At 48.1% G+C, this 18921-nt stretch overlaps 1 protein-coding gene across 1 annotated transcript in view; it reads left to right on the forward strand.

The window, feature by feature from the left end:
- The first annotated feature begins 829 nt into the window (after positions 1–829).
- LOC137561722 (hepatitis A virus cellular receptor 1 homolog) overlaps positions 830–18921 on the forward strand; it is a 29225-nt gene continuing 11133 nt past the window's right edge. The window contains exon 1 of the mRNA XM_068273060.1: positions 830–1105. Within this exon, the coding sequence (XP_068129161.1) occupies positions 1045–1105 (61 nt within the window). The 5' untranslated portion in view covers positions 830–1044. The remainder of the gene's footprint in view (positions 1106–18921) is intronic.

Genomic DNA, 18921 nt, shown 5'->3' on the forward strand with positions numbered 1-18921 from the left:
CTGTAGCGTTGCCCCCCCCCCCTCACCATTACCCCTCTGCTCCCTGGGGCCCTGTGAGTATAATAGCAAACGTAATTATGTATTAGTTCCGGCAGGTGAGGGGACGGGCAGCGGCTGCACTCTGAGACACTCTGTCTCCCTCCCACTCTATGACCCGGTGCGTCATGTGTAAACATGCGCCGGGTCATAGAGTGGGAGGGAGACAGCGTGTCTCAGAGTGCAGCCGCTGCCCGCCTGCTCACCTGCCGGGACCAATAGGTAATTATGGCTGCTATTATATTTGCAGGGCCCGGGGAGCAGTGCGAGCAGGGGGAGCAGGCTGAATGCAGCAGGGTCGGCACTGCGGGGGCCTCAGCAAAGGTCGGGGCCCCGGGGCAATTGCCCCCTTTGCCTCTATGGTAGCGCCAGCCCTGTACACGGGGGGGGACCAGAGAAGACATGGGGACAGTACAGGGAGTGCCCGACATCGCGGCGGGTTGGTGGTTCGTATTAATAGGCGTTTGTAAGTCAGGGACGGACTCCCTTTGATTAGCATATAAGACACAGTGACTTTTTCACCCCATTTTTTTGGCAGTTCTGCACCTACCTAGAAGATCAAAACACGACGCCACAACGAATCAACGGGAAGCGATGCCCAGTAGCAGAACAGCGTTTAGCTCTAGACAGAACCTAAACCAGCAGCGACTGCGACACGTGGATATTTACTGAAAACAAATCCCTCCATACAGCTGTGATCCTTTCGCTGGCGTTCCCCAAAACCCCCACCCATTGCTCTGCGCTACTCGGCCAATTCTGATGTCACTGACGTACCAGAGAGAGAGAGAGAGAGAGAGAGAGAGAGAGATGCAAGTAGCCGTGCCTGGTCTCTGCGCACAGCTCCATGCAGAGGGTCTGTGCTGAATGAGACCCCCAGAGTGTGGGGATAGACTTGTGTGTGGGATGCTGCACAGGGTGACATGTGCTGACTGAGTGAAGAGGGAGGGACTAAATCACACAAGTATCACACAAGTCCCTGCAGACTCCTCCAACATTACCACAGTCAGGATGCTGCAGACAGGACCAAGTCTGACTATCGCCCTCCTCCTGCTCGGATCTGTCGGCCCAGGTATGTGGAGGCACCCCGTGCTTCTGGGGGGAGGGGGGGGGGATTGTATAAGATGGGCTGCTCAAGCAGGGGGGATTACCCAGGACAGCTGCAGGAATAGTTTTACTGAGAGAAATAATCCAAGTGTTCCCTGTGATAATCTGTTTGCACCTTTGGGGCTAGTACACACCAACAATCACTAGGCGGAATCACAAACGCTTAGCGATTTTTGTAGCAACTCTGGGCATTTGCCTAACAAATTCCTATTTACACCTAACGATTTTGGAACGTTTTGTTGTAGTGATTTTATAGCTCTGGCAAACATTGATTTGGAAGTGATGAGCTTTTAAAAAAAAAAAAATGCTAGGAAAATCACCCTTTTCAGAGCTTTTTAGGCCTGGAACCCACTACACCGCTAATCGCAATCCCTAGCGTTTTGTATGAGCATTTTGTATGAGCGTTTTCTGGTGATTTGGGTAGCGATTTTAAAAAATCTAAGCGTTTTGCCAGCGGTTGTGTAGCAAATAGCTTTTTTAATTCTGATTGGTCCTTTCAATTCATTTTAAATTTTTTACAGTGTGCAGTAATTTCAAAACGCTAGCAAAATCGCTCTGTGTAGGTTTTGATGAGCGATTACGCCAGCGTTGATATACTTTACATTGCAGAAACGCTAACGCGAAACGCTAAAAATGCTGCATGTCCTGCATTTGTGATTTTGGTAATCGCAATTGCTCCATGGGAATTTGGCCCATCCATTAACATTAGCTGAGTGTTTAGGGAAATCGCTAGCGTTTTGAATCGCTCCCTAAACACTCACAAAATCGCTCTAGTGGGTTCCAGCCCTCAGAGCGAATTTCCACTTTCCTATACTTAACATTGAGGCTTATTTATAATCGCCTCCAAAATGCTGCAGGACCTGCGTTTGCGTTTTGGAGAAAATTACGTCGCTGTGGTGTGATCCATCCCATACAAACACATTAGCCAAGCACTTTTTCAAAGCGCTAACGATTTTAAAAGCGCTCAGAAGCACTCTTGGTGTGCACCAGCCCTAAAACTGCTGCAGGGTTATACCTGGTAAACACCATGCAATTTTTTTTTCTTCAGATCTGATTTGAGCGATCGCATATAGAAGTTTGCAACCATATGCACATATGCTTGTTTTGTTTTAATTCCGATCCAATTTATGATCATTTTTCTGTGTGAATATTGATCGAAAAATCGATTGACAGGACGTACAAAGGGAATGATAGCCAGTGTTTTGATCAACAACATCCAGCATGTCCGATCTGCTTCTCATTGAGAAGGGGATTGATTTAGGGCTTGGGATCAGTCGATGACAGTCTGTAGGATGTATATTTTCTGCCAAATCTTTTTCTCAATCGTAAGTAGGATTTGAAGTGAAGATTGCATGGTGTGTAGCAGGCTAGTTCTTTTTTTTATCTTTTTTTGGGGGAGGGAGGTTTAAAGTGAACACAGGGTGAGAGTGTATATGGAGGCTGCCATATTTATTTCCTTTTAAACAATACCAGTTACCTGGCAGCCCTGCTGATCTATTTGGCTGCAGCAGTGTCTGAATCACACCAGAAACAAGCATGCAGCTAATCTTGTCAGAGCTGACAATAATGTCAGAAACACCTGATCTGCTGCATGCTTGTTCAGGGTATATGGCTTAGGGCTCGATTCCACTATAGCGAATCCGCATGCGGGCACTGCATGCGGATTCGCATAGTCAATGTAAGTGGATGGGGCTGTTTCCACTTGTGCGGCGGCAGGAGCGTTTTTCGGTGCGCCAGAAATCTGCACGGCAGAGCCGTCAGATTTCACGTGCGGGAGGAATGCGGGCGAATTGCCGCTAATGCATTTAATAGGGAAATCGCATGTGGCTTTGTCATGCGGATTTCCCCGCGATTTCGCGTGCGATTTCGCATGGTTTGCTATGGTGCTTTGCTCAGGCAGTGACATGGTTAAATTCGCCTGGCTCCTTGCCATGCGAAATCGCATGCGAAATCGCGGCTAAATCCGCATGCGGAAACGCAGCCGCATGCGATTTGTTCTGCGGTGGAATCCAGGCGATTCCGCACCGCAACAGTGGAAACGAGCCCTAAAAGTATTAGAGGCAGAGGATCAGCAGTACAGCCAGGCAACTAGTAAAGGAAGTAAATATGGCAGCCTCCATATACTTCTCAACTAATATGCTCAACCAGAAATAAGTGGCACAGCAGAATGTAAAGCTAAGCACACACATGAGATAAAAGTCTTTGGAAAATGAAATATCACTGACCAATTTTACCAGCTCCATGTAGTATGAGAGCATGATGCAGGGGCGTAGCTAGAAATGACTGGGCCCCATAGCAAAAAAAAATTATGGGCCCCCCCCCTCCCCCCACGACCTTCCAACCCCACGGACCTCAGACCTCCCACCCAAACATTTTGTGGGGCAATCTGATTTCCCCACAAAATGCAACCAGATTGTCGGCAGATTTCTCTACAATATGCAACCAGATTGTCGGCAGATTTCCCTACAAAATGCAACCAGATTGTCGGCAGATTTCCCCACAAAATGCAACCAGATTGTCGGCAGATTTCCCCACAAAATGCAACCAGATTTTTGGCAGATTTCCCCACAAAATGCAACCAGATTGTTGGCAGATTTCCCTACAATATGCAACCAGATTGTCGGCAGGTTTCCACACAATATGCAACCAGATTGTTGGCAGATTTCCACACAATATGCAACCAGATTGTCGGCAGATTTCCACACAATATGCAACCAGATTGGCGGCAGATTTCCCCACAAAATGCAACCAGATTGTTGGCAGATTTCCCCACAAATTGCAATCAGATTGTCGCCAGATTTCCCCACAAAATGCAATCAGATTGTCGCCAGATTTCCCCACAAAATGCAGTATATGTAGTTAGGTCTATAGTGGGCTAACATTAATTACCTGGAGGGAGGGTGGTTGGGCAGGCTGGCACACTATTTGCGGTGCAGGCAATGCACTGGGTAGGCAGTTAGGTAGCTGGGTGGGAGGGTAGGGAGATAGGTAGACGAGTGGGAGGGTAGGCAGATAAGTAGACGGGTGGGCAGTTAGGTAGCTGGGTGGGAAGTTAGGTAGAAAGGTGGGCAGTTAGGTAGCCGGGTGGGAAGTTAGGTAGCTGGGTGGCAGGGTAGGCAGATAGGTAGCTGGGTGGCAGGGTAGGCAGATAGGTAGCCAGGTGGGCAGCTAGGTAGCTGGGTGGGCAGTTAGGTAGCCGGGTGGGCAGTTAGGTAGCTGGGTGGCAGGGTAGGCAGTTAGGTAGCCGGGTGGCAGGGTGGGCAGTTAGGTAGCCAGGTGGGAGGGTGAGCAGTTAGGTAGCCGGGTGGGAGGGTGGGCAGTTAGGTAGTGGGCAGTTAGGTAGCCGGGTGGGCAGTTAGGTAGCTGGGAGGCAGGGTAGGCAGATAGGTAGCTGGGTGGGCAGTTAGGTAGCTGGGTGGCAGGGTAGGCAGATAGGTAGCAGGGTAGGCAGATAGGTAGCTGGGTGGCAGGGTAGGCAGTTAGGTAGCTGGGTGGGCAGTTAGGTAGCTGGGTGGCAGGGTAGGCAGATAGGTAGCCAGGTGGGCAGCTAGGTAGCTGGGTGGGCAGTTAGGTAGCCGGGTGGGCAGTTAGGTATCCAGGTGGGAGGGTGGGCAGTTAGGTAGCCAGGTGGGCAGTTAGGTAGCCGGGTGGGCAGTTAGGTAGCTGGGTGGCAGGGTAGGCAGTTAGGTAGCCGGGTGGCAGGGTAGGCAGTTAGGTAGCCAGGTGGGAGGGTGAGCAGTTAGGTAGCCGGGTGGGAGGGTGGGCAGTTAGGTAGTGGGCAGTTAGGTAGCCGGGTGGGAGGGTGGGCAGTTAGGTAGCCCTCAGTTAGGTAGCCGGGTGGGAGGGTGGGCAGTTAGGTAGCCAGGTGGGAGGGTGAGCAGTTAGGTAGCCGGGTGGGAGGGTGGGCAGTTAGGTAGTGGGCAGTTAGGTAGCCAGGTGGGAGAGTGGGCAGTTAGGTAGCCGGGTGGGCAGTTAGGTAGCCCTCAGTTAGGTAGCCGGGTGGCAGGGTGGGCAATTAGGTAGCCAGGTGGGAGGGTGAGCAGTTAGGTAGCCGGGTGGGAGGGTGGGCAGTTAGGTAGCCCTCAGTTAGGTAGCCGGGTGGGAGAGTGGACAGTTAGGTAGTGGGCAGTTAGGTAGCCGGGTGGGAGAGTGGGCAGTTAGGTAGCCGGGTGGGTGGGTGGGCAGTTAGGTAGCCGGGTGGGTGGGTGGGCAGTTAGGTAGCCGGGTGGGCAGTTAGGTAGCCGGGTGGGCAGTTAGGTAGCCCTCAGTTAGGTAGCCGGGTGGGCAGTTAGGTAGTGGGCAGTTAGGTAGCCGGGTGGGAGGGTGGGCAGTTAGGTAGCCGGGTGGGAGGGGAGGTAGCTGCCTCACCTGGGGTCCCCCCTCCTTTTATCAGTGGCGGGAGGTGAGTCATATACAGAAGGCTCCGTCGGAGTAATCAGCCACTAGAGGTTCAGCTGCCTCCGGGCTACAGTGTCCCCACTGTATTGCTGCTCGCACCGCCTCCTGGTTTATTGCGAGCAGCAATACAGTGGGGACACCGTAGCCCGGAGGCAGCTGAACCTCTAGTGACTGATTACCCCCCGCCGGAGCCTTCTGTATATGACTCACCTCCCGCCGCTGATAAAAGGAGGGGGGACCCCAGGTGAGGAGGGGGGACCCCAGGTGAGGAGGGGGGGGGGGGGCACTGAGGTGAGGGAGGGGGGCCCCAACCGGCGAAACAAAAAGTAAACAAAACAAAAAAAAAAGTCCTCTCGGGCAGCTGCGGGCCCCCTGTGACGTAGCGCTGCCGCGGGGCCCCGTAGCAACGCTATGGCGGCTATCCCCATTGCTACGCCACTGGCATGATGTGTTTGTCTGAAGAGGTGCATTTAAAGGGAACCCAAGGTGAGAAGGATATGGAAGCTGCCATATGTATTTCTTTGTAAACAATGCCAGTTGCCTGGCAGTCATGTTGATCTTCTGGCTTACAAAGTGGCAAAACCCTGGAACAAGCATATGGCTAATCCAGTAACATCTGAGTCCGTTAAGTCAGAGCTCCTGATCTGCTGCCTGCATGTTCAGGGTCTATGGCTAAAAGTATTAGAGATCAGGGGGACAGCCAGGCAACTGGTATTGTTTAACCTCTTGCCGAACGCGTCACACCGATGGGCGTGGACTCGGCGGCAGACCCAGGACCGCCTAACGGATCGGCGTAAGGTCTTTGGGGCGGGGATTGCAGGAGCTCCGCCATCAGCCTCCCAGCGGCGAGCGGCGCTCAGGAGACTGTTAGACGGCGAAATTGGCATCTATTTACTTAGTACAGCGCAGCGATCTACAGCAGTGCTGTACTGGAGACAGCCGTGTGACACGGCTGCCGCCTGGGAGACAGGATAGTGATCGGCTGTCAGATCACGGTGGTTGGCTGGCGGGGGGAGGGAGGGAGGATGGGCCTGCAGTGGGGGGGGGGGGGGGGGGGGGACAGTACAATTTATTTAAAATGTATTTTAAAAATATACATTTATAAACAAATAAAAAAATAAACAAACAACATCTGGAGCGATCAGAGCCTACCAACAGAAAGCTCTATTGGTGGGAAGAAAAGGGGGGGGGGGGGGGGGGGGGGGTGGAATCACTTGTGTCCTGAGTTGTACAGCCCTGCAGCGAGCCCTTAAGGCGCGTACACACGCCATACTTTTTCAAACGACGGGTCCGTCAGACCCTCCGGTGGGGGCGGTCGTTCTGCCGACAGTTGCACGTGAGTACAAGCTGTCGGCAGACTGATAAGACTGTGTAACTGTCGGCAGATCGACCGCCCTGCGTTTGAAAAAGTACAGCATGTGTACGCGCCTTTAGCAGCACAGACCACCAGAGCTGCAGGCTGCAATCTTCACTGCAGAGATCTCCATTTGCCTCTCATCCCCTTGTTATCAAAACAGATAGATGTGGCTAAGCCAAACACCAGGGTCAGACCCAGATACCTTGTGTGACCCCCCCCCTTCCCCTTCCCCCCAGGATTATCAATTAACGTAATTAATCTTTATGCACCCTTTTTCCTTTTCATTTGCTTTAAAAGATAACTTATCACATCAATTCTACTCTTGGAGTGTGGTAAACTTTCACACCATTTGTGTTAAGAGTGACAAGCCATTTACCTCAGGCATTCTATTGTGTTTGAAGATAACCCCTTAGCTGTAGTGCAAATAACCCCTGTCTCTGCTTATCTCTAGACTAATGCCAATAACTTTTGATTAAGTTGAAAGTAGTATAGGTGGCCATACATGTCTCGACCTGGCGGCAGAGCAATCATGCGATTCCATGATTATTTATCAGATTGGATGGAAATCAGTGCTGCCAAAAGCAATGCTAGCGATTTCGGGAAGAAATTGGTCGCATGTATCGATCGGACATGCTGTATAGGTGCCCATAGACCTGACGATTATGGGCAGATTCGACAGAGACAAATCTATCTCTGGTGGCTGGATAGTGTAATGGTTAAGGGCTCTGCCTCTGACGTAGGAGACCTGGGTACAAATCTGGGCTCTTCCTATTCAGTATGCCAGCAGCTATTCAGTAAGGAGACCTTGAGCAAGATTCTCTAACACAGCTACTGCCTACTGAGTGCGCTCTAGTGGCTGCCTCGCAAGCGCTTTGAGTCCGTCAGGAGAAAAGCGCTATACAAAAAAAGGAATTATTATTATGATGAAATCTTCAGGGAATCGGCTGAGTCCGCACAGCCGCTGCCCCCAATGTACAATGTGCCCCCCTGTGTGTGCATTTTTACGTTACCTGCCCTGTAGCAGCCTCTGCGCGATGTCCGTAATCCTCCGGGACGATATCCAAACACGCCACTTGCACATAGCGTCTGATGTCACACACTATGCACCAGTAGCGTGTACGGAGAGCCGCCCGGAGGATACAGACACCATGCGGAGGCTGCTACAGGGCAGGGAACGTATAAATGCACACACAGGGGGGCACATTATACATTGCGGTGGTAGCGGCGGGGGTTTCGTCGTCTCGTCGCTATCAGATCGATCTGTCGATCTGACTGAAAATTGCATTTTGTGTACTAGGCTTAAGAGTCGGCCTAGTTTTTAAACCACTGCAGCCAGCAACTTGTGAAAAAACTGAAGAAAAAGAAAAGTTGGCTATCTGCAAAGCGTGAGGATGCCGGCACAGCAATGTAAGGCCAGAAACCCACTAGAAGAGCTTTTCTCAGCGCTTTGTGATTTGAAAAGCTCTTGCTAATGTAGTGCTATGGGTGTGATCCCACTAGAGCGATGTGATTTCATAAAAATCCCCCATAGCATTTTTCAAATCACTAGCGATTAGAAATCGCTCCTAGTGGGTTTCTCGCCTGAAGGTAGCCAAACACTGGTCGATTTGCCATCAGATCGACCAACAGATAGATCCCTTTCTGATCGCATCTGATCAGAGAGGGATCGTATGGCTGCCTTTACTGCAAACAGATTGTGAACCTATTTCAGCATGCAATCGATTCGCCATCTGTGATTCCCCCGGTCTCCGCTGTCTTCTTCTCCGCTCCGGGCTGCACCTTCACTGAAGTTGCTGTCCGGGGAAGTTTAAACAGTAGAGGGGGCTCTACTGTTTAAACTTCCTGTCGGGACAGGAAGAAGTGAAGCCTGCGGAGCCCAGCGGAGAAGGAGCAGCGGGGACAGAGGGGATACGCGCCGGCCGGAGCAGGTAATGTATTGCCGCTAGCGTCGGTCGTCGGACATTCGAACGCCACTATCGACGCACTCCTGACCTGCCGTCGATCGAGCGAAATCTTCCACACGGACGGATCGACGGGAACGATCGAATTTGGATGGAAATCGATCGTTTGTTCAGCGTTTGCGCAACGATTTCACAGCAGAATCGATCACAGTGATAGAATCTGCTGTATATCGCCGGGAATATCGTTAGGTGTATGGGCCCCTTTAGTCATGGTTACACCTTTTCTTTAGCACAATAGGATTTAGATCCATTTTGGCCTGATAGGTCTTTTGCATTTTCGAAGCTTTTTGCGCTTGTGTAGAATTTATAGAAGGGTAGGAAAGATCGCAGGCGGAACACAACGCTTTGCCATTTTCTTGCAATTAAACCATAACCATAAAGACTTGCTAAAATGTATTTTCTCAACCAAACCAGAGAAAATCACTAATTACCAATGCAGACACAAGAAGACAAAATGCAGAGAGAATCGCATGCTGGAAAACTTTATGGACTCGTTCACACTAGGTGCGTTTTCAGCCTTTTTTCAAGCATAGGCAATTTTCAATATCGCCCGCAAAACGCTTGTGCAATCAATCTCTGAGAAGGTTCATATCAGCACGGGTCGTGCTCTGTGCGTTGAGCAAAGCGGTGCCTGGACCATTTTTGGGGTGATTTTGCATCAATGGAAGGTAGAGGAAAAAACGCAAATGCTCACAAAATCGCTTTGTGCAGAAATTGTGTTCGCATTTTTAAAGGATACCCGAAGTGGCATGTGACATGATGAGATAGACATGTGTATGTACAGTGCCTAGCACACAAATAACTATGCTGTGTTCCTTTTTTTCTTTCTCTGCCTGAAAGAGTTAAATATCAGGTATGCAAGTGGCCGACTCAGTCCTGACTCAGACAGGAAGTGACCACAGTGTGACCCTCACTGATAAGAAATTCCCCTTTTTACCTCTTTCCTGCTCTCAGAAGCCATTTTCTGCTAGGAAAGTGTTTTATAGTTGGAATTTCTTATCAGTGAGGGTCACACTGCAGAAAAAAAAGAAACACAGCCTAGTTATTTGTGTGCTAGGCACTGTACATACACATGTCTATCTCATCATGTGACATGTCACTTCCGGTATCCTTTAAGAATAAATACATTGTATTTATTATATTCCGGGTCAAAGAGTTCACTTCCTGACTTGTGTCAGGGAGTGAAATACAAAACCACTCTGGATAAGCGCTTAGAAAAGCACTTTTACCAGAAACGCAGTGCGCAGTGGAGCGCTCGGAGGGGGGAAAAAGCGAACAAAGGCGCAAAATGCTTGCAGTTTTAGGTGTGAATGAGGCCTAAAACTGTGTTTCCGATTGCATTTTGTAATGGAAAACAGCTCTGAATGGCAATGCGTCTGCGCAGAGCAGGATCATCCACTAGGCCAATAGGCAGGTGCCTGGGGCCTAGTTGGTGTCAAGAGGCCCGCCAGCCGCCTTCTCTGACCTCTCTACACTTCAGCTTACCAAAAAGAGCACAAGGGGCCCCAAATACCTTGCCTAGGGCCCCTTTACACTGTAATCCAGCTCTGAGAATATCATACAGGTCGGGTTTGTGCTTTGCAGACAAACGGGGAACCAGTGGAGACGGATGTGTGGACAGGCCAATAAAAAGACATGGATCTGTTCTGTGCATTCATTGGTCCTCTGCCATCAGGAAGCACTCCAGCGTTTGGCATAGTGTGAACTGGCCGTAAACTCCCCCTGCAAACCGCCTGCCTGGGGTCAGAAAAATTCTGCATTCTGTGATTGATCCAATACTTCCAAGTTCTGTGATTTGGCTAAAATTACCGAGTGGCGGTAAATCGGATTTCCGTGGAATTCCAATTTCCGTTTCCAAATTCTGATTGGAAATTCCAATTTCCAATCAGAAATACGGAAATTTCAATTTCGTTGAATTACGAGTGAGCATCCCTACTGCTGACTATGACTATGACCAGTCTTTCGGAACGCACGAGAATTGACACAGATCAAAAACACGCAGTTTGCTAGCGTTTTATCAGCTGATATTAGTTGTTCATTTTGTGCAATTTTTTATGCCGCGAATAAGAGGCTTAAAGGGAATCTGAGGTGAAAATAAACTTATGAGATAATGTATTGTATGTGTTGTACAGCTAAGAAACAGAACATTAGTAGCACAGATATGAGTTCCATATTGTTTCCAGTACAGGAAGAGTTAAAGGAGCACTACGGCGAAAAACGGTAACATTTAAAATATGCGCAAACATAGACAAAAAAGAAGTGCGTTTTTTCCAGCGTAAAATGAGCCATTAATGACTTTTCTCCTATGTCAGTGTCACTTACAGTAGGTAGTAGAAATCTGACAGAAGTGACAGGTTTTGGACTAGCCCATCTCTTCATAGCAGATTCTCAGCAAGGCTTTTATTATTTATAAAGATATTCCCTTAAAAAGGATTTAAACAATGATGCTGGCCAGCTTCCCTGCTCACTACACAGTTTTTTGGCAGTTGGACAGAGCAACTGCCATTCACTAAATGCTTTTGAAAATAAATAAATCCCTGAGAATCCCCCATGAAGAGATGGACTAGTCCAAAACCTGTCGCTTCTGTCATATTTCTACTACCTACTGTAAGTGACAGCAATATAGGAGAACAGTAATTTATGGCTCATTTTACTCTGGAAAAAATGTACTTCTTATTTGTCTATGTTTGCACATATTTTAAATTTTAAAATTTTTCGCCATAGTGCCCCTTTAAGAAACTTCAATTGTTATCTATGCAAAGAAGCCTCTCTGAGCTCTGTGACCCGACGTGGGCCGCTTTTCTGGAGCACTTAGGGCCCATTTCCACTATCGTTTTTCGCATGCAAATTCGCATAGCAATACAAGTGAATGGGACTGTTTCCACTTGTCAGGATTCCTTTGCGTTTTTCTGTGCAGAAAAAATTCGCATGGCAGAGCCATCAGAATTCGCCCACCGCATACCGCTATGCGAATCGCATACAATGTATTTAATAGGAAATTCGCATGAGGTTTGGGTATGCGAATTTTCATGCAAATTCGCACGAAAATTCGCATAGAAACAATGGAAAAGCACACCAGCACTGCCATGGTTAAATTCGCATACATCGTCATCATCATCATCATCATCATGCGAATTCACATGAAAATTTACATGAAAATTTGCATAAGATTAAGATTTTTACCGCGGCGATTCGCACCGCACAAGTGGAAATGCAGCCTTATACATCGCAGAAACAGAGACAGATTTAGATAAGATTTTTAGCAGGGAAGTTGAAACGGTCATTATTAATTATTATTAATTAGCTCTGCTTGTGTTATAGTTTCAAATACAGTGTAGCTTGTAATTGCAATTATGACAGAATTATGCAATGCTATAAAAAAAATAGCTCTGCCCACTTTTTCTATTTTTTTGGTTATGGGGATAAAAAGTATCCTGAGCTCTAAAGCTTGGGGTGACCCATGCTTCACTCCTTTCTCATGTGGTGCCCCCAAGTTAATGCGCATGTAGCAGAACGCAATGGACGTTAAAGTGAACCTAAAGTGAACTAAAAAAAATGAGATTAACTCACCTTGGGCTTCCCTCAGCCCCCTGCAGACGATCGGTGCCCTCGCAGCCCCGCTCAGATGCTCCTGCACCCGCCGGCGATGACTTCCGGTTTCGCCATCACCGGCCGACAGGCATGGGAACGCGAGTGATTGTTCGCGTTCCCAGCCTGTATATCGCCCCCTATGCCTGTATATCGCCGGAAGTCGTCGCCGCCGGGTGCAGAAGCATCTGAGCGGGGCTGCGAGGGCACCGATTGTCTGCAGGGGGCTGAGGGAAGCCCCAGGTGAGTTAATCTCATTTTTTTTAGTTCACTTTAGGTTCACTTTAAGGTAAGTGCCTGTTTTTAATTTTGGGAGGTTGGAGCAGACTGCTCCCCCGGCGCTGGCCACGCTTGGGGGGGGGTCCGCCTGCGCCACCCAGCCTCCCCCTCCGGGGTGCTGCTGTGGTTCCCAGGCGGTGAGAGTGCCTGGGACCCCGCGGTCCCCCGGTTGTATGGGGGTATTGGGAAGCCTCCTCGTGGCGCTCCTGGATAGTGATAATGTAACATGAACTAATTCCGACCGCTTTACGGTATTTGTTTTTTGACCCTGCATAGTTTGGCGTGCGAAAGCAAATGCATATTTGCATGAGCATTGCCTCATGAATAGCCAATTGAGCCAGATTTGCAGAGCCAGACTTGCTAGGGTTAAAACTTGGTGTTAGAGCACGCATACATTTTCCTCAGGTAAGCATAAAAAGTATCCTATATGTTATTCCAGGTAATGTACTATGTGTGTGCCAAATGTCATTCACATCCGTTCAGCCATTGTTGCGTGATCGAGTAACAAACATCCAAACTTTTGCATTTATAATTTTAGTAAGATTAAAATATGAGACTATTTTTTTTGCTACTAATGTTGTATTAATTATCAGTACAACACATACAAATCATTACATCATAAGTTTTTTTTTTTTCACTTCAGTGTCACTTTAAGACTAAACTGAACATGGGAAACATGTTACCGCATCTAATTAGTGAACGGCTGCATGTCCCGGCCTTCCTTGTGTCACCTTCCCTATTGTGGGACGGAGGCCTTGGAATGAATGCAGATTTGTGGGGGGTCGGCAGAGGAATGTGGCCCAAGCGGGGAGCGAGGGGCCCGGCTAGCAGTGAGGGGGTGGGGGTTGGGGGGCTCACATCCTGTACATACAGTGATCCTGTTACAGCTGAACCTCATCAGGCTGTCAGAATGGAGGAATGTAGTCTGGCAGCACAGAGGTTAATATCCCACACATGTGCGGTGTCCATCTGTCACATTATAGCCATGACATACGCCATGTGTCACCGCTATGCCTGATGTCATATTATGCAGATGTAATTTGTTTACCTCACTTCCTGTCTTAGGCCCTGTTCAGACTGTCAGAGTTTGTAGAACGCGTATAAATTCAAAGAAACGCAAGTTGAAAAACGCATGCGTTTTTCTTGCGTTCGAATGCATTTTCTACTGCATTTTGCACACACACGTGACCCGGGAAACAAAAAAGAATTATGGGAACCGCAGAGGTAAACGTACGCTAAACCGCAATAATACGCGTTTTTGATACGCGTCCATAGACTTTCATTATGTCCGTTTTCTGTGCGTGCAGCAATGCGGATGAGAAACGTATGCGTCTCATACGCATACATGTGAACGAGGCCATTAGAAAACATTAGCCGTTTCTATGTGTAAAATCTTTCTGTATGTGTTCTGTAACTAGGAACGCACATAGTCTGAACAGGGCCAATGTTAATTGTTGTGCCAAATTCCACTGGAGCGATTGTGATCACCAAATCGCAAAACGCAGGACATGCAGCATTTTTAGCGTTTAGTGTTAGTTTTTCTGCAATGTAATGTATATGTAATGTATATAAACGCTGGCCTAATCGCTCATCAAAACCTACAGAAAACGATTTTGCTAGCGTTTTCAAGTTACTGCACACTGTAAAAAATATAAATTAATTGAAAGGACCCAACAGAATTAAAACCGCTAATCGCTAATCGCTACACAATCACTGACAAAACGCTTACACTTTTTAAAAAGATTGGCTTTTGTAGGCTCCACCCTCCTTTCTGAATATTAATCCCAGTCACCCAGTGCGCAGACCTGTCACGCGGGCAGCCATGATGACACCAGGCCCGGGTGTCGCTGAAAACCGGGATGGAGGTGGGGCGGCGGAGGCTGAAGGAGACGAGCCAAGAGGACGCCGCGAGACCTCACCGCCTACCCTGAGCTGGAACAAGCCCCAGGTAAGTGTATTCTTTTAAATTTGGGCACTCCTCAGAGAGCCTTTAACATTGAGGCTGAATCGCCTCAGAAATCAGCAAAAATGCTGCAGGACCCGTGTTTGTGTTTGGGAGAAAATCTCATCGCTCTGGTGTGCACCATCCCATTCAAATACATTAGCCAAGCGCTTTCAAAGTGCTGGAGTTTTTGAAAGCGCTCAGAAGCGCTCTTAGTGTGCACCAGCCCTATATGTATCTGCTCAAGAGTAGAGATGGCCCAAACTGTTCTACAGAGAACAGTCCATGGCGAATGACCTCAGGGTCACTTGTTCGCCTGCTTCCGTATTACCGCGCAGACGCTTTCCCTGCAGCCGCGCGGCCTCGATCGCGCCCGCAGCTGGGAGCGCTGTTGCGCATGCGCGTGACATCATACGCATGTGCAGAGGACTCCAGGCTGCAGGCACGCGACAGAGGATGCACTGGCGCCGGGAAAGCGTCTGTGCGGTAGTGCTTTCGAACAAGGACGTGACACCGAGGTCATTCCCCGTAGACTGTTCTCTGTAGAACAGTTTGGGCCATCTCCACTCAAGAGCCCTTGTACCAGCTGTTTCCTGCAGCACTCCCTGGCGGATCGCCTGATGCCGGATACATGTACTTGCCGGTTGCTTGAGCAACTGGCGGAAAAAGCACAAACCTTCCCTCTTTGCAGCTGAAAATATCCTGCGCTGTCTTCTAACCATCCTGAAGCTCCTAGCGGCTTTCCGGCGTCCTCTGCGTTGGGTCAGGTGACACGCTGGGAGCTCTGCATGGGTGCCGGGAAGCCGCTGGGAGCTACAGGAAGGTTAGAGGACGGTGCTGGACACTTGGTGAGTATTTTCCCTAAGGCATGCCGGTTAGTTGACACTTCCGGTTGTCTGAGTTCTGGATAACAGGGACTTTACTGTATATTGTTTTATGTTGTTTTTATTCTCCTTCTCCTGATTGAAGGAATAATGACTCGGCATTCCTCTATGACCGCTGCGTCCTTCTCATCCTGTAATCGGCTCCTCCACATGCTGGCGGCGTGCCCTGACCGCTGACACGGCGTTCTCCAGGTCACAGCGCCGCGGCCGCGCTGCTCGCCGTGTGGCTTCTTTCACTTTTATAAATAATATGTGAAACTGCTGATAAGATTAGAGGAAGGGAATCTGCTGATCGTCATGTTTCTGTTCCCCCTCTGCCGGAAGATGCGGCCGCCACAAGGGTGCCGCCACGCCGACTATCTCCTCAGGTTTCGTCACACTTATTAGTTTCCTGTTTTTTAGACTCTTCTTGTTATGATTTCTGATAAAACTGTCAATTATTGAGCGATCACCACTTCTCGTTTCCTTATAGTAAGCTGCTTGCTTAGTCATTTATACAGTTTAATCATGACAGGTCCTCGCTACACGGATCCATCTGAAAGTGGCGCCTGTGAATATTGGCGCACGGTGTTGCCGCTAATCTGTTTGCCGCTTATCGCTATTTAGCGTTAAAGCCTTATTGTTATTTAACGTTAAAGCCTTATTGTTATTTACCGTTAACACACAGAACCCTCTCTGTACCTATCCCTAACCTCTAACCCCCCCCCCCCCCCCTGGTGGTGCCTAACCCTAAGAGCCCCCTGGTGGTGCCTAATCCTAACCACCCCCCTGGTGGTGCCTAATCCTAACCATCCCCCCTGGTGGTTCCTAACTCTAACCACCCCCCCTGGTGATGCCTAACCCTAAGACCCCCTGGTGGTGCCTAACCCTAACACCCCCCTGGTGATGCCTAACACTAACCACCCCCCTGGTGGTGCCTAACCCTAAGACCCCCCTGATGGTGCCTAACCCTAACCTTGACAGTGTTACATTAAATCCATTCACCGTATATAACGTTACTGTGGGTAATAACGTCTGCTGTTTGGCAAATGGACGGCACTATTGATAAATAATGTTAGTGTGTGCCACTATTGATAAATAACGTTAGTGTGCGCCGTTTTTCTTCTTTTTTTCCCCGTGCGCCATTATTATGCAGTACTAACGATAAATAGCGATAAGCGTATCTTTTTAATGCGGCGCCATTTTTATGCATAGGCGCTGTGCGCCGTTATTCACTGATCCGTCGCTACACATCTATCCCAGGGGTACTACTGATCAAATGGAGTGTGATACCATTATTATTATTATTATTGATTTATACAACACCATTGGCGCTGTACAAAGTAACGAACAGATGGGGTACAAAGCAATGCAGAGAATGGTATACGGCAGACACTGGAACAGAATACAGAATTGGTAAATATAGTAGTTACAGCGACAAAAGTAACGTCATCAAAATATATCGAAACTTCCAAGACACAAAAGGGCGAGAGAGTCCTACTCTTGTGAACTGACAATCTAAAGGAATAGTGGAGGGGGCAAGAGGTGGGGCTGTATACATTATGTACTGTATACACCACGCTCCAAATTATTATGCATATTATATTTTTCTCTGACTTTTTTTAAATAGTTGATGCAAGTGGTAGCCAGCATAAACTTGAGTCATCAACCATTAGGCCAGGTTCACACTATAATCGCTTTTGTGAGCACTTGCGTTTGATTAGCACTTGCTGAGCGCTTGTTAAAAAATCGCTTCCAATCACTTTCATAAAAATCACGGTAAAAATCACGTAAAAATTGCTGTAATCACGTACACGAAAAAGGTACACGATCACAGCAATTTTTACGTGATTTTTACAGCGATTTTCATGAAAGTGAATGGGAGCGATTTTTTTAACAAGCGCTCAGCAAGCGCTAATTAAACGCAAACATTCACAAAAGCGCTTAGGGGTTGATTCACTATAACAAATAGCATGCCTTATCAGAGTCGACATGCCTTATCAGAGTCAACACACATTATCAGAGTTGACATGCCTTATCAGAGTAGCATAGCAAGTGCCTTGAACTTATGCCTGCTAATTAGCAATGACGAGAGCTCCACTCATCCTGTCCTGAGCCCCTGCGGGTCCAATCACTTTAAAGGACATTATCCCCGCACTTTGATTGGCCCAATAGGTTTCCTGTCACTTGACAGGAAACTTGACAGAACTACTGTGCCTGTGCAGTAAGCCCCGACAACGTGGCCGTGATTGACAGCGGCATTTGACGCAGGCGCAGTAAGGGAGACCTCGATGTCGGCCTCTGTACCGTGCGGTGACAGCGGGACAGTGGCGGAGAGCAGAGCGGTCAGCGTGGGACAGGCGGCTGCAAGGGGCGTAAGTAAGGTGAGTAAAGCAGATTTTGTCCAATTTGCCTGATGATTCCTTTAAATACAATTTGCATAATAATTTGGAACGCAGTGTAGCTAGAGGTAGTGTGTTTTTAGGTTATCTTTAGTAAAGTTGGTCATACACTGGTCAATGTTGCCAACAGATAGATCCCTCTCAGATCATTACCTGATCAGAGAACGATCTATCTGCTCAATTACCTCCACACATTACACACAGATTTTCAATCGATTTCAGCATCTTTGAAAATCAGTGTGTGGCTGCTTGGTCTCCTTCCATAGCCTCACCCTGCAACCACCGGCAGGAGCATCGCATTACCACCGCAATGCAAAAAATAGGTGTAATTAAAAGTGTCCTCAAACATCAGGATAAAAAAGGCTCCTGGCCCAGATGGCATCCACCCCCTGGTACAGCTGGTGTTTTTTCCACAGGGCTCTATTCCACTGTATGCAAATTTGTGTGGATCACAAATCTTCATAGCAAAGCATTTCAATGGCCCTGTTTTCATTAGATCTGGACAGCAGTGGCACAATTTTCTGGATGCCGCATGCAATTTTCGCATCTGTTCTCCGAGTTTGTTTTTTTCACCTTTTTGAATATATTTTTGTAAAATAGTATTTGCACATATGAATTTGCATGTAAGAAAACAGACGCATACATATGTGAATTCATGAATTTCTAGTGGAAATGGGGGAGGGGGGGGGGGTGTTAGGGTTAGGCGTCAGGGCAGAGGGTTCTGTGTGATAGTAGGCAGAGCCTACTAGCCATTTTGTCACTCCAGGTGAGAAAACCTGTGTCCCCCCATGAATACAATCGTAATGCGGCAATGTTTCTCCATAAAATAATCGTGATGCGGCAATGTTTCTCCATAAAATAATTGTAATGCGGCAATGTTTCCCCATAAAATAATCGTAATGCAGAAATGTTTCACCAGAAAATAATCATAATGTGGCAATGTTTCACCAGAAAATAATCATAATGTGGAAATCTCTCACCAGAAAATAAT

Source organism: Hyperolius riggenbachi, chromosome 3 (assembly GCF_040937935.1).
Source record: "Hyperolius riggenbachi isolate aHypRig1 chromosome 3, aHypRig1.pri, whole genome shotgun sequence".
Classification (NCBI taxonomy): domain Eukaryota; kingdom Metazoa; phylum Chordata; class Amphibia; order Anura; family Hyperoliidae; genus Hyperolius; species Hyperolius riggenbachi.